The sequence below is a fragment of the Castor canadensis genome, chromosome 15, assembly GCF_047511655.1.
Source record: "Castor canadensis chromosome 15, mCasCan1.hap1v2, whole genome shotgun sequence".
NCBI lineage: Eukaryota > Metazoa > Chordata > Mammalia > Rodentia > Castoridae > Castor > Castor canadensis.
Window position 1 is genome coordinate 67,567,854 of NC_133400.1, and position 16,474 is coordinate 67,584,327.

General features: G+C 42.9%; 1 protein-coding gene across 14 annotated transcripts in view; it reads left to right on the forward strand.

Annotated features, from left to right (window-relative positions):
• LOC109700328 (cyclin-Y) overlaps positions 1-16,474 on the forward strand; it is a 666,198-nt gene that overhangs the window by 227,393 nt on the left and 422,331 nt on the right. The window contains exon 10 of one of the 14 annotated variants that reach the window (XM_074056412.1): positions 1,310-3,661. The exons of the other annotated variants lie outside the window; for them this stretch is intronic. Coding sequence (XP_073912513.1) covers positions 1,310-1,426 — 117 coding nt within the window. The 3' untranslated portion in view covers positions 1,427-3,661. Of the gene's footprint in view, positions 1-1,309; positions 3,662-16,474 lie in introns of those variants that run through there. 14 annotated transcript variants of the gene reach the window in all.

Sequence of the window (16,474 nt, forward strand, 5' to 3'; positions counted from 1 at the left end):
CACAGGTTTATCTAAATGCAAAGAAAGGGGACTCTGCTGCTAGGCTAAAGGGATTCACCAGGGCTGAAAAGCCTCTCATGTCCTGACCAGGCTGCTCTTCTTAGGAAAGCCTGTTAAGGGCTGGACAGAATCAGTCTCAGGAAGAACAGTTGATGCCCCTTTGAGATCCTTTGTAAAGGGTAGGGATGTGTGAATTTTTCAGATCCTAGCATACTGTTAGTCAAGAAGAAATAAGACATAGTAGAAGCTGCCAGAATCTGAAGTTCTGTACCTTTTCAGATCTGCTGCCAAATGACTTTTTGACATTTTGATTGTATGATATTGCATTCAGATTCACTGTTTGTAAACTGAGAAAAACAGATGATAATCTTAGGAAATTTAAGTAAGAATTTACTCTAAGCAATGAACAGCTCTAATGCCCCTTAGGAATCTGATTTTTCTCTGTGTTATGTGTACAGCATGTTTGGGAGGAGGAATCTTCAATTTGGGATAGCCTGTTCTAGTTCATTTCTCATTTGGACAAAGATGTCCTTGATTCCTGTTTATCTCTTCCAAACCATTTTCTATGCTACCAGGGAAGCTGGCTTTTCTAAAATGCAGTTTGGAGTTTTATAATGTTCTCCTAAAATCAGGGGCAGGTTTGTGCTACCTGAGGAATAAAGGCTAAGTCAAGCCAGTACCTTGGATGGTCTTCTCAGCCTGGCCCTGGCCAGCCTGCTCTCTCCATCCCTTGCTGTCCTCTCATAGACTTGAGCCTGGCCCTCCCCACATCAGCACCATGTGGCTGGGGTCTCCTGTCCCTGTTGAGGATGCTCTTACTTCTCTCTTCTTCTAGGAAAAGCCCTTGAAACCTGGTTCTGATGCCGTCCTTGGCCACAAGTATCCCCTCAAAGTAGAATTGATGAATTGGTAATTCCTCTGTGCTTCCAGGCACTTGGAACATACCCTTTTGTGTTCATGCTCTGCCGTGTACACATTTCAGTTGGAGCTTACACATCCATTCAACACCCATGTAACTCAGGGCTAACCAACACCAGGGAACACCATGAACAAACATGCCCTTTTGGAGTTTACCTCCAAGGAAAAGACAGCAAACAAAAAGCACAATAAATAAGTCAGTTAGTATGTTAAAGGCAAGTAAAAAAGATGAGGCAGAACAGAGTCAGATGGCTGTATTGAGCAGCCTCCCCCATTGGATGATGTTTGCAGAGACACTAAGCGCAGTGCCTCACAGATCCTCCGGCTGCGGAGGAGCTGCTAAGGTCCAGGCTGGTCCAACTCTGATCTGCACTGTCTCTCTTGCCCCCAGGCTATCTCTCGCCTCTGTGAGGACAAGTACAAGGACCTGAGAAGATCCATAAGGAAGCGGTCAGCAAGTGCTGACAACCTGACTCTGCCTCGGTGGTCCCCAGCCATCATCTCCTAATACAGTGTCCCCACTGGAGGCTGTGCCATCCCTCAGTTTCTCCTTTAGCTTGAGAAAAGACACAAGCGGGGTGGTTCTGTTTTGTTTTTTCCTCTCCTTTTCTTTTTAATTCATAGTGCCATCAGGCTGCCTTCATGACCACCTCTGTGCTGTGTGCCACAACACAGCAAGGCTTCGAGGGACGCAAGATCAGTGTTCTGGAAATGCTGGGCCATGCTTTTCCTCGTCGTCATTAACAGCACTCCCTCTGGAGGAAAGACTGTATCCCGGAGGAGGAAATGAAGGGACAGGAAAGTCGTGTAGAGGCAGGGAAAATGGTTGAGTGGCTTGGCCATTTCTGAGTCCCCCATCTGGTCAGTAGATGAGTAGACGGAAACTGCACGATAGATAGCAGAGTTGGATGTGCATTAAAGACAGGAGTGCCACGTTCATTACCCTGTTGGATCAGTATGTTCTGTAAGACTTCTTGCATTCCTTCTTGCTGCTTTTGGGGGATTTGGGGGATTTTTGTTTGTTTTTACTCTGTTTTGGTTTTGGTCCTGGTCCCACAGAGCAGAGATTATAGTTTGTACCCACCACAGCACAGACATCCAAATAAATAGTACTGTTTGTTTCTCTCTGCACTATTTTTGCGAGCTGTCTTCTGAACTTTCTTCCTCACAAGTGGGATGTGTTTGTTACGTTTCTGTACACCTTTACATAGTTTTTCTTCAACAGTGGCAAATTAACTTGACTGTAATGCTGAACCAAAAGTATCCCTCTCCCTCCTCATTTCTCACCCCAAGAAAATTCTAGATCACATGGGTGCTTGCGCCTTCCAATGTTCTTGCAGTTGTTTTTTGTTGTTATTTTTCATTCCCTTTTTTTTTTCCCTCTCACCTGAAGTTGTAGTTACAAAAATCAGTCAGACTTTGTGAGCAGAAGGAAACAATATGCAGCAAAGGGTATCCTCAGGGTGAGAGTGGTGTTTGTTTTTTTTCTTTTAGTGTTTCCAGGGAGCATGATATCTGCCGGAAGTCATTGCATAGGACATGTCTGTGTACTCCCTAGCCATGCCATTCTGTACTTATGTCCGTTGTTGCAAGCAATATTCTTCTCAATTTTTATATGTTTACTTTAAATCAAAGTTAGTCTATTTGTATAAAATTTTTTAAAAATCTAAAACTTAAAAAAAAAGGTGGGTGGGTGTTCTAGTGGGAAGATCACTGACAGGAAAAACGTTACTATTTACTGAGGTATTTTTCACAGAATGAATAAAAACTCAACTTGCATTTTCATTGTGGGTGCTTAGAGAAGTTACACAAAATTCAAGCTGTGAAGGTTTATGCTTCGTTAATTATGACTGTACTTTTTCATTTTCTGACTAGCCCTGATTTCCTTATAGGTGAGAATCTTTTATATCAAGTGAAATAAAAGGGTTAAAGATAGAACATCAGAGCAAATGTGGTATTAAGTCTGGGCACTAGTCATTTGCACATACAGTGCTTTGGGTGTTTGCTCATTTTCTTAGGTCACAGTGACTGAGGTTTCTGAGTTTTTTCCTTTTTCATGTCTGAGGCAAATGCCAGTAGATGGTCTCTTTTTCCTTCTAGATGCACTTAAGGAAACTTTGGACTCTTATGTTTGTGTTGAGTACCTTAAAGTCATAACCTGATCCCTGATATGCCTGCTCTCAATGAACCCTACTTTGGAAATGGAAGGGACTCAAGAGAGTCACAATCCAAACCAAGAATGCTGTCAGGTTTCGGTGGAATATGGAGTACATGGAATCATAGCTGCTTAGGCCAGAGTAAGGTCAAGCTATTTCTGGTGTAAACTTTCAAAAGCAAGCAAGCAAGCAGATATGAGAAATAATTACCTTCCCAATGTAATTGTGTTGATTTACTCTAAATGGGTATCAAAATCAGCTTCACTCTTCAATAAGAGTTGAATTTAGAACTCTAGAGAGCTTAAAAAATGTAGAAAGTATCATTTTATATTCCCTAATCTATATAAATTTAAAAGGGACATATTTTCTTAGCTGAATATGAATACCTCTTAGAAATAAATTCGTTCCTCTCATGTAAAATATCTTATTTTAGTGTTCCATTTCAGGAAAGAGGTTCTGCTGACTTTATAGCAGAAATCTTATTTTTATCCCTTTTATTTGGATGAGAGATTTGAAAATTGAATTATGTAAATATTTCAATGCATCTGCTATTATTTTGTGGAGTTTATTAAACTACTTTAAAAGATTGTATAGTCTATTTATTGTATGTGTGTACAATAATCTGATAACCTGAAATTTACAGTGGATTGCATACAACCTGGCTAAGTCTTCGTCAGACTGTTGAATATTGTTTTAGCCTTGTGCACTGGACTCTACCTCTGTATAGGAAAAATTTCCATATTCATTAGTATCAGTCTGTATTAATTGGCTATGTTTCTTGCACAAAACTTTTAAGTTGCTGTAAGTGTAGACTTTAGTTTTACTTTTTGCAGTATGAATCACTTAACCATATAGATAGATATCTTAGGTTGGTTTTATTTTTCTACATGATGATGAAGACTTAAGTTTTGTCCTCTGGTTTGTTCTAAGTTTGCCAAAAGGAAAAACAAAACACAAAACAAGAACAGTACCTATTGATAAATCATAGTGACTGTAATTTGTCTGCAAGGTGGTTTAATGCCCTACAATTATGACTGGTTGGCTATTTAGGAACACATTGTCTTAGTGTAGTTTTTGAATGGAGAGGTTTTGTTGGTCATTAATGAAGGGTGAAGAAAACCACATAATATGTTGACTTTAATTTTAGATTTGAGTTAATAAGTAAAATAATTGGGACAATAAATATGCATCCCAATCGATGAATTTTGTTTGTTTTCCAGTTTTTAACTGGAGAAGGAAAGGAAGTCGGGGGTTTACAACTAAACTGGAGGGCCAGGGGAGAGATCCCATAAGCCCTGGATGTACTCCCGTGCCTTAATGCACTAGGTGAGGCCAGGGGCTCAGCCTCGTCCCACCTCCTCCTGCCCTTCCAGGCTGCTCTCCTTCCTTCTCTTGGTCATTGGCAGGGGTGTTACCATCTTGGGGTATCCCTTGGTTCTGGGAATTTTGCTCCTTAGCCCAGCTGCAAAGCAGAATTTGGGGAGTAAGCACTTACGACTTTTCCTGCTGCTTTTGGTAACCTCTCACCTGGGGCCATATTTTATGGCTTTGAATTTTTCAAAACAAAATATTCCTGGTTCATTGTAGGTATTTAATAAGTGTTAAATAAATAAACATATACATAGAACAAATAGTGCCTGCTTTCCTGCTGTATTTTTTGAATTAATGATACTGTGATACAGTTCAACAGAGTAAATTTGTTTGTGCTGAGTGAACTTATTCTTTAGAGCACTGGGAGGGAGTGTGTTTACCTTGTGAGTCCTGAGTGATTTGCAACAGTGTGAGAACAGCTTAGAAATCCATCAATCCAGGTGGCGTGTAACTGCACCCTAGTGAAGCACTGTACTTTTCTTTAGATGCTGTGTTTATATCACTGTCTCCCTGGACTTCCCTGCACCTCAAGACTTACATCAATTGGACCTTATGAACATGGACCATCTCCTAAAAATCCAACCATAGAGCACTCCCTCCTTGTTGAAAAAGAGTCATGCATGGTGGCACAAGCCTATAATCCTGGCACTAGAGGGACTTGAAGCAGGAGGATCACAAATTGGAGACCAGCTTGGGCTATATATCAAGGCATAGGGGAGGAATAAGAAACATGCCCTAGAGATGAGATAGGAAAAGGATATTTAACTTGGGTTTTATATATTAAGCTAGGTGGACTGCAAGGAAAATCCTACAGACAACCCCTCTAAGATAATGGTTTGCTGTTAGTAAACACAGAACCTTGGTAGAAAACTTGCACCTGGAAACAAATTGTGTCACAGTGCCAAGCAGACCCTCGTGGAGCTGAGGGAGACACTGAGGGGCATTTGGACCTTACCAAGTCAGCAGGCTCCTCCCCACTTTCTCCTGTTAGGTTTTCTTATGTTTGTATGTGTAAAAGGGGCCACAGGTCCTCCAGTTCTGCTCTCCATTAGAAGTTTTCTTCATCTCAAGTAAAAGTGTCACCAGAGGTTCTGTCTGTGAGCATTGCTGCAGGTCTGAGCTGTACATAACCACCAAGGTGAGGATTTATCCTGACAACTGTCTCTGTCCTTTGTAGATCTTTGTAGAAAGTTCTGGAAAAAACTTAGAAATGGATTCAGATATAGTGTCTGACTGGCATTCAGATTTCACAGTCCCAGTAAACTCTTGTATCTTTTAGTGATTTGGCTTGGGGAAGGGAAGTCTACTAAGAATTTTTTTTAAATATATAAATGAGTTATTTCAAATGTGGAATACAAGAATGTCATTCCAAAATAAATACCATTTTGGATAAAAATATTAAATGTAACTTGAGCTTATGCATAATATTTGCTAACATTGATACTGACCTGTGTTGTAATAGAGCATTGGGTTTTAGTCCCAGTATAAAACTAACTGACTTCGAGCCAATCACTTCACCTCTCTAGATTTCTCAGTGAACTTGACTGTGAGAGATACTCTTGCTAGTTGTTTTTGCCACTGCATTCTGTTTTTGAATGCACTGTGCTCAGTCTTGCATGGTGATGGTTGAACACTACAGCAGACATGTAGGAAGGCTGAAGATAGTAAAAGAAGTGCAGGTTTACCTGAGTTTCCCTTGGGGAAATTGGTTGTCTTTTCCCTGGAAAGGGTCCCCTCCTTGCGAAGGTGGCCATTGTAGACACAGTTCTAGGTCAAAGCCATGGGCATCCAGATTTCAGCCACTGTCCATCCTTTCCTTGCGTCTCTCCTGATGTAGCTGAATGTTCAACTTATACTTGAATTGGGTTCCACTGGATCTGGTGGTGTGAGTTCTTACCCATATTGGCAGATGGTGGAAATCCTGAAACTGAAGTTGGATATATTAACTCCCTCCTCCCCGACCACCACCACATGCGTGTGTTGTGAGAGGGCTGCTGCATCACTGCTGCTAACCTCAGGCTTGCAAACAGTGTTCAAGAGGTCCAACCTTGAAAGAGAAAGATTTTGCCCCGTCTTCCAGGGGACAAGGAGCAACCACTTCCAGGCTTCCCACTTCTGCGCCTGCTCACCAGCTTCTGGAGTCTATGTAGAAGGACTTGCATTTGTGGGCTACCAAATACTTGGTGTCCACTTCAAGGAAAAGAGCAGCAGTGGGGGACAGCAATGGTAAATGATGACAGTGCGGGGTCAGGAGACCCATCTGCGAGGCCTTGGCAAGCAGATGTACCTGCTCAGTCTCAAGGCTTTGCTGGTTTCTGAGTTTCTTCGTATCTTTAAGATGCAGTATTGGGAATTAAACTCATTGCTTCAGCTACACTCCCAATCCTTTTTGCTTTAGTTTTTCAGATAGTCTCATGCTTTTGCCTGGACTGTCTTTGGGCATGATTCTCCAGTCTCTGCCTCCCAAATACCAGGAGTACAGGTGTAAACCACCATGCCCGGTGTTTATTCATCTTTAAAACAGAGAAATGTGTCGCTCCAAATTACCTAAAGATCCTTCCATTCCTAATCTTCAGTTATTCTATGAATGACTTAGTTATTCTGGTATTTCTCGGAGCAGACTTGAACTAGAACAGGTTTACTCACTTCACCCCTGCAGTCTTTGACAAACAGCATATACAGAATTTGGTAAAAGCTGTAGCATAGTGAACAGAGTCACAAGTGCTCACTAGCTCCCTCAGGCACCATCTGCAGCCTGCCACACTGAGCTGCTGAGTGTAAGCAAAACTGGAAACAAATTCTACATTGTTACCTAGAAAATGTGTGTTTCATAAGAAGTCTTTAGGCTTTGGCTGACACAATTACTCAGCACATATTGACCACGGACTGTGCTGGAGTTGTCTACTGGGTGCTGTGAACCAACACCATGGAAATAGATAAGGTCCTTGCTTCTCTGCTGGGCATTCTAAGGGGGCAGTCCGCAGGTAAGTTTCCAGATGCAAACTTTGGGTTGCGGTGAGTGTCGTGAAGGAAATTGGGCGGTGCGATAGCTACAGGGTGGGGTGGCTCAGCAGAAGTGACCCCAAGGATGAGATGGAGAAGCGGGAAGATGGTGACAACCCCTCACATGGGGCCTCGGCAAAGGGAGCAAAGATTCTGAGAGCAGAGGAGGCTGCTAATCCTTTAATGGGATGGTGCAATTTGTTAGAATCCACTCTGCCAAATGCAGTTCTGGAGCTCAGAATATGTGTCACCAGGCTGAAGGGAGGCAGGGGCTATGCAGGAAAGAACATCAAACTCATGAGCTGGTCCACCATAAGCAGTTGCTTCCCGTGTCAGTCACTTGGTGCTAGATCATGTAGCACTGACGTTAGTCCAAGTCCTGAGCTACAGTCCACCAGGACTAAAAGCCACGGTCCCTGCCCTCATGAAGCTGTTGATGTTATGGAGCTGGATCAGTGTTCCAGATGTAACAATAATAAAAATAGATAGCGTCTATCATGAGCACTAAGAATATCTGAACCTGTCTCTGTAATAGAAATGTGTAAAGCCAGGCTGGCCTACCCTGTATAAAAAAAAATGTAAAAAGTACAAGTTTTTTGTTGGGGGGCAGCACTAGTGTTTGAACTCAGGGCCTCACACTTGCTAGATAGGTGCTTTTACCACTTGAGCCACTCCTCCAGCCCCTTGTGTTGGGTTTTTCCAATATAGGGCCTCATGAACTATCTGCTCAGGGCTGGCTTTGAACTGTGATCCTCCTGATCTCTGCCTCCCAAGTAGCTGGGATTATAAGCATGAGCCACCAGCACTCAGCTAGAAGGTGCTTACTGAATTCGAACATTTCTTTCTATACATGGGTTTCGCAATTTGTTTTTTTGAGATATATATCCCAGACTGGCCTCAAACTTGTGATCCTCCTCTCTCTGCCTCCCAAATGCTGGGATTACAGGTATGTACCACCAGGCCCAGCTTGTAATCATTTATCGAGTATTATGCATCAGTACGTTCATATGTACATATTATATGTGTTACACATCAGTATATGATTGCTACCAAGAAAACCGAGGAGAAACGGCAGGGATAAGAATTTAGTAAAATGGTAGTTACAAGATCACAATACAAAAATTGACAGCTTAATTCACCAGTAATAGCCAAAGAGAATATAATGGAGAAAATGCCATTCAAAATACCAACAAATCATAACATATCCAGGAGCAAAACACTTGGTGCTTACAATTTGTCAGCACAGGTTTTGCCTTCAGTATTCATTCATGTGTCCTCATCACAGTTGGACAGGGAACTGTGGCTCACGCTGAAGGAGGGCACTTAGGCCTTTGGAAAGGCCAAAACCTTGTCAGTAAATGGTAGAGCCAGGAAGCCTGACTCCACAGCTTTTTTAAATTTTTTAATCACTCTGCTATATGCTGCCACTGATGAAAAGCCCTATCAAGAACCATGCTTCTGTGAGTTGAATAGTGTTCCCTCAAAATTCACACCAAGCCAAAACCTACAAATGTGGCCATACTTAGAAATAGGGTCTCTGGACTGGAAGTGGTGGGACATAACTGTAATCCCAGCTACTCAGGAGGATCATCATCCAAGGCCTGACCCGGGCAAAAGCACAAGACCTATCTGAAAAACACTAAAAGCAAAAGGGCCAGGGATGTGGCTGAAGGGATGGAGTGTTCTATCTAGCAAGCTGAAGCCCCACAAGAAAAAGAAATAGGGATTCTGCAGATGTAATTTGTGAAGATAGTTTTGTGAGGTCATACTGGATTAAGATGACTGAGGTCCTGGCAAGGAGAGGGAGGTTGAGAGCCCAGCGATTTGGAGGATGTGAGGATGGGGGGAGAGATTAGATGAGGTACTTGTGCACCAAGGAGCACCAGGGGCTGCCAGGGCTGCCAAAGCTGGAAGAAGAAAAGTCAGCTTCTCCCCAGACCATTCAGAGGAGCCCTGCTGGCACCTTGTTTTCAGACAGAACAGTGAGAGAATAAATGTCTGTTGTTGGAAGCCATCTAATGTGTGGCAATTTTTTATGACAGCCCCAGGAAACTAAACGACATGCTAAATTTCACTGGCAGTATCAAAAAAGACTGGAAGGGACGAGACCTACCATGTTCTTGAGTGGGAGTCCCAGCACTGCTAAAGTGTCAGAGCCCCACTTTCCCCATTCTCCCTCTTGTCCAATGTACTCAGTACACCAAGCTCTGGCCCCACTAAGGATCTTTCTCTAGCTGTTATTTCTGGCATGTTCTCTTCCATCCCAGAAATTGCCTCACTGATTCTCATTTGGACATCTGCTTTAATGTCACATCTTCTTACCCTCTCTGGCACCACCCCCATAAAAGGCAACCCCTTCTGTGATCTTGCATGGGCCTATTGTAAGCCTGGCACCTCCATCGACTGCTTTTCTGGTTCATTTGTTACTGTCCTCTTGCCCCTGGAATTCCCACCCAGTGCTCAACACAGGTGGTGCCTTTACAGAAAGTGAGTGGGTCGTGGGTGGAATCCAGAGAAATAGAGCAGAAGTGGGGCTTATCAGTGTACAGCGCAGAAACAACAAAGCCAGGGACATCACACAAGACACAAATGGCCAACAGATGAGAAAAAGTGCTCACTGTTACCATCAGGGAAGTGCAAGTCAAAACAACAGTGGCATGTCACTACACACTCCTATCAGAATAGATATTAAAATGGTAAAAGACTATCAGTCAGGAGGGGGATAACAGGTAGCCTTGGCACTGTGAGTTGATTATAAATTGGTATAGCCATTGTGGAAAACAGTATGGAGGTTCCCCAGGAAACTAAACTAAAAGCAGAATTACCATATCCACCAATCCACTTCTGAGTATATATCTAAAGGAATTGAAATTGGTAAATTAGTATGTCCAAGAGATATCTGCACTCCTGTGTTCATTCACAAGAGCCAAAATGTAGAAGTAATCTAGGTGTCTGTCACTGGGGATTGGGGATGTAACTCAGTGGTAGAGCACTTGCCTAACATCCCCAGCTCTACAAAAAAAAAAAAAAAGTGGCATATACACACAATGGAATACTCTTCAGCCTTTAAAAAGGAGCATTTGTTATTTGCTACAAATGAATGAACCTGGAGGATATTATGCTAAGTGAAATCAACTGGGCACAGAAAGATAAATATAGCTGTCCCTCAGTATCCGTGGGAAATTGGTTCCAGCAGTCCCCCTCCCCTTGCAAAGATACCAAAATCCATGAATGCTCAAGTTCCTTATGTAAAATGATCTATATAATCCATGCACATCTTTGTACACTTAAATCTCTAGACCACTTAAACTACAAGGAGTAAGTGCTATGCACTATTGTATGGTATAGGGAATGACAAGGAAAAGCCTGCATGTGTTCAGTACAGGGGTAATTCTTTTTCAGATAGTTTTCATCTGTGGTCATTTGAATCTGTTGGTGCAGAACCCATGGGTATGGAGGGCTGACCGCAGTGTGACCTTGTGCACAATGTGAAAATTGAACCCACAGTAGAGAGCAGATTGGGGTTCCCAAGGACTGGGAGAGAGAGGAAAGTGTGCAAGGGAGAATGCTAAACAAAAGGTGGAAAATATCAGCTGGGTATGGGGGCTCATGTCTGTAGTCCCAGCTTCTCTGGAGCATTGATAGGAGAATCCCAGCCCAAGGCCAGTCCTAGGCAAAAAAGAGACCGTGCTTGAAAAATAATTGAAACCAAAAATGATCTGAGGGTGTGGCTCAAGCCACATCTCTACTGGTCTAATTGCTTAGCAAGTACAAGGCCCTGAGTTCAAACCCCAATACCACCAAAAAAAAAAAAGAAAAACCACACACACAAAATATCAGCTAGGAAGAGTAAGTTATAGTGATTTATTGTGCAGAAAGGTGACAATATAAATAATGCATTGTATATTTCAAAATTACTAAAATAGATTTCAAGCATTTTTATCTAAAAAATGTGGAGTGATGGATTTGTTAATTGGTTTGATTTAATCATTCTACAATGTAAGAATATCAGAACATCCCCTGGTACCCCATAAATATACACAATTATTATTTGTTAGTTAAAAATAATTTAAAAAATAAAAGGAATCGAGCCGTGAGGTAGCATAAGGAAAGAAGCAGAGCTTACCTGGGTGTGCGTGGAGTGTGGATGGATGGGAAGGGTAGGAAATTTCAGTCTAGGGAAGGTGTGAGCCAAGAGCCAAGGCAGAAATTCCACCCCTGCACTACCAAGGGCAGCGTTGGGAGAGGTCGGTCCAGTAGAGATGTATGTCACAAATATGGAAGTCCACCAAGTTTGAGTATGTCATTCCATCTACCAATGTCTGCCTTGAACATAATCTGTTTTTCAAAACCATAATACTGGTCTCCTATGCCTTGTGATCCTTCCAGGTGACAGGAATTGGACTGGTGACGATCTGAGGCCTCATGCTTGCCAGTCCAGCACTCCACACTGGAACTAGGTCCTGGTTCTGTTGTTTGCTTTTAATTTTCCTTCCAGTAGGACCTTGCACTTTTCCCCTGGCTAGCCTTTGACCATGGTCCTCCTACCTCTCACCCCTGAGTGCCTGGGATTACAAGCATGTGCCATCACATCCAGCAACAAAGCGTTCTTCATCTCCTCTGCACTCCCTGAAGTAGGGACAGCTGCCCCTGAAACCACAGAGCAAGGCCAGTTCTAAATCCCCATGTGCGTCATCCCGGGAGAAGAAACAGCTGCAGTATTTTGACTTAAAAATACTTAGCAAATGATGTACCTGTAAGCACAAATGCTGTGTGGATTGTTATTTTTATGGTTGCTAAATGTAGAAACCACACAGATGGTGGGTCTGGCCCGTTAATGGCATTTTATAGAACTCCATGAATAGCTATTTCAACATTGCTGCTTGGTCGTGCAGTAGTATCCCCTGCCCATCAAGCCACAGTTTAGCAGTCTTAGACAATCTGGAAGCTTGGGGATTTGTATGTAGCCACCACCAGTCTCTGATTTCATAGCCCCTACTATGCTTGTTTTTTCTGTACTTGCAGTTTCTTGGCTTTACATCTGAAGTGCTTTTTTCCAACTCAGAAGGTAACTTTCCTTGGATCCCATGATTTTCACTGGATGTCCTACTTAGTATGGATTATTTCCTCAGTATTGTCTCAGCTTAGAAGTCATCTCTCCATTGGCCACCACATCTGTTTTATTTTTTTAAGAGGTACTGGGGTTTGAACTCAGGGCTTCATGCTTGCTAGGCTGGTGCTGTACTGCCAGCCCTGCCTGGCACATCTAAAGTAGCACCAGTCCATACATTTTGCCCATCACTCACTGTTAGCTCTCCTCATTTGTCCATTTATTTATTTAGTTATTATCATGTTATTATCTGATGACATTTTGGTTCTATACTCGGGTTTAAGTTGTCTGTCTCTCCATCAAAGGCAGAGCCTACCATTCGCCTCCTTTAGCACAATGCTGGCTCCATTGCTAGCTAAGCAAAGGACAGCTGATAAGGTCCTGTCTTAACAAAAGGAAGAGCTGATCTCATCCCAGGGCCCTGGAGAACCCAGAGTTAAAGAATGTCGGTATCCAGAATATTTAGAGTGAGCTGACACCACCTGGTTGGTTACTCAGGTGAGATTGGTGCTGACTGCCCAGCCCTTGCTATTGTTGATCTGTGAGAATGGATTCTAAGCCAGTTCTAAGGGTACTTGTTGATAAGGCCAAACCACCACCAGTACCTCCTACGACAGAAACACTTTATCCCCTGAGCTACAGAGAATCATAAAGCTCTAAGAAAGAAAGAGTCCTCTATCCTGTTCACCTCAGTATACCAGAGCTTGGAAAAATGTCCACATGAGGCACTCAGTAAACATGTGTTGAATGGATAATAAATAAAATAACCTGCTGGAAGATGTTCTCAACCTGTCCTGTGTTGGACAGACCTGTGAAATCTGAATTTTTTTTCTTTGGTGGTACTAGGGTTTGAATTCAGGACATCACACTTGCTAGGCAGGTGCTCTACCACTTGAGCCACTCCCCTGGCCCTTTTTGTTCTAGCTTTTTTTTCTGTACTGAGACTTGAACTCAGGGCCTTCACCTTGAGCCAGCCCTGTTTTTGTGAAGGATTTTTTGAGATAGGATCTCGGGAACTATTTGCCTGGGCTGGCTTCAAATTGTGGTCCTCTTGATCTCTGCTTCCTGAGTAGCTAGGATCACAGGCTTGAGCCACTGGTGCCTGGCAGCTATTTTTCAGATAAGATCTCACGTTTTGCCTGGGACCAGCCTTGGACCATGATCCTCCTACCTAGACCCCCTATATACCTGGGATGACAGCATATCTAGCTTGTTTGTTGAGATGAGTCTCATTAACATTTTGCCTGGGCTGGTCTCAAACTGTGATCCTCCCAATCTCTGCTTCCCAAATTGCTGGGATTACAGGTGTCAGCCATTGTATCCAGTCCAGAAAGCTGAACTTTGAAGGATAGTGACGATAAAAGATGACTGACATTACTCTGTGAGCTAGATTTCTTTTATTGTAAAAATACCTGAGAATCAACTTACAAAGAGTTTTAGAGGTTTCAATCCAGGATCAGTTAGTAATGCCACTTTTGGGCTTGTGACAGAAGCAGCAATCATACTGGAGGTGTAAGGCAGAGCAAAGCCACTCACCCCATGACCAGGATGTGAAGAACCAGAGAGAAAGGAAGGGGCCGAATCCCCTCTTCAAGGGCACACCCCAGCGATCTACCTCTAAGCCCCATCTTTTCAAGGCTCATCACCTCCCCATAGTGCCACAGGCTGGGGACTGAGCCTTTAATATATGGGTCTCTGGAGAACAATCCAGATCCAAACTATAGCACTCTGTTATCTAAAGGGCAGAGCTAGTGGCCAGTAAGTTACTAAGATGTAGACTTCCACTCAGAGAAAGCTCCTTTAAGAGCTCCACCTGTCCAGGGGTGCAAATGTCATGGTGTTTGTTGAGAACGTGTTCATCAGTGGTTCCATGCCTATGTCCAGCAGCAATCAACCTTTCTGTGGCCCTACAGTGGATATAGGATAGAGACACTGATCTGCTTTAGTGCAAGAACTTGTGGAGAGCCACATTCCATCCCCTTAGACACCCCTGAAAAATCATTATCAAACCTTAAGGTTCTAAGAAACAAGTCTATGTTTCCCTCAATCAATTTGAGCAGTGGGTACTGTTTTCCCCACTCTCAGCTGAGAAAACTCAGGTGAGAAGGTAGGTAACAAGGGTGGCAGAGCAGGGATTTGAATCTATGCCAATCTGATTCTTAAATTCATACTCACGGTTGAAGGTATAGCTCAGTGGTAGAGCACTTGCCTAGCATTCATGAGGCCCTGAGTTTGATCCCCAGTACTACACACAAAAAATTTTAAATAAAATTTTTAAAAACAGTGCTCACCATTACTCACTCTCCCCTACCACCTACCAATGGATGTGGTTAAAAGGAGTCCTGAGGAAAGGATAAATTCATTAGGTTTTTCAGATTCTGTTAATTTCGCTTCCCTGGAAATGCTGGTGACATTTTTATTTACAACAGAGATGAATCAAGAAAATTAAAATTTTGTGAATGAAAATTCACTGCTCAAAAGGAATTGAGCAAATATAAAAGAATTCTCCACTAGTTGCTGCACTATTTAGTTGGAGAGCCAGGTACTAAATAATAATTGAAGTGTTTCCCCATCCTTTGCCCACGAGGCATCCGGTTTGGTCATCCAAAGTGTCTCCTTCATTGTTAGCTTCATGCTCCAATAAATTGGGACTTTGAGCAGCCCAGTAGCTGGTACTGTGCAAGGCATTGTGTCTGTGGAGTTGTACACTTGTGGGCATGTGAGGGTTTGGCTCCAGTTGCAACATTTTATCTTTTCACTCTTTATCAGTAGCAATGCTCACAAGGAAGCACCCTAAAATCGGGTATTTTATTATCTCAACTATGAGAACTTTGGTTTTGCAAATACCTTGCATCCCTTTATAAATCTTTGGTAAAGCTACCATGTGTTAAACATCTAAGCTCTAAGGACTCTGCTATAATTGAAAAAAAAAAGAATATTAATACAGCAAGACCATCTCTCAGTCCTCCCCCTGTTATTTCCGTGGCCCTATGTATTTTACAGTGAGTACAGATTTGCCCCAAAGGCAATTTATGTTCACAGTGCCTAATTATCCTCTCAGTGCAGCATCAAACTCACGCTGCCACTGCCCGTGATCAGGGCCGGTGGCCTTTATACAACTTCTGAATCTCAGCCATTAAATCTCTTGGGACCAAATTCTGGGAAATCCAAATGTCCCTAGCTGCTGAAATCTCTTTGGTTTGTGGGTAAAGATTTTCTCTATGTAATCTGTTAGAAACTAAGAGGAGTTTCAGTGTTAAGCTACATTAAGACATTTTCCCCATCCTGATACTGCAGAGGATACTTGTCAGGGTAAGCACGAAGCCCTCAAAGCATTTGTCATCTTTAGATGAATTGGACTGACAGCTTGGTGCTCCTATGGAAATTTTGTGGTAACCAGCGCCAGCCTGTAAGCATGAAAATGTCCAGAAATAACCAGAGCAACTGGGCAGAGCACAGAATTTTCCAGCATTGCAGTTTATTTATTTAGAGCCCAAGTCCAAGGCTGAATTCTCAGGGTCAGCAATCTGGGGGTGGAGGGATAGGAGGGAGGAGAAGATTCTAGAATGATGCAAACTCCCAGAGTCTGAGACACTAACTTTGTGAAATCTGACTCATTTGTGAAAACCCAACTCACTGTTGATTCAAGGGTCTTAATGATTCTGGCTCTTTGGCTTTTCTTGGAGTAAGCCATTCAAGCCAAACCAATTAAGCATTGTTCCTCACCAGGCATCAGGAGGCCTTGAAGAAGGTGGGAAGGCAAGGCTGTGCCAGCCTGTCATGGATGCTCCAAGAAGAAAAGGGGGTCATAAAAGTAGCTGGTATGGCGAGCCCATCTTGTGGCTGAGGCATATAAGCCTTGTTCTTGTTAGCAAAGATACTGCCTGTGGAAAAGGGGGATGGGAGAGGAATGAGA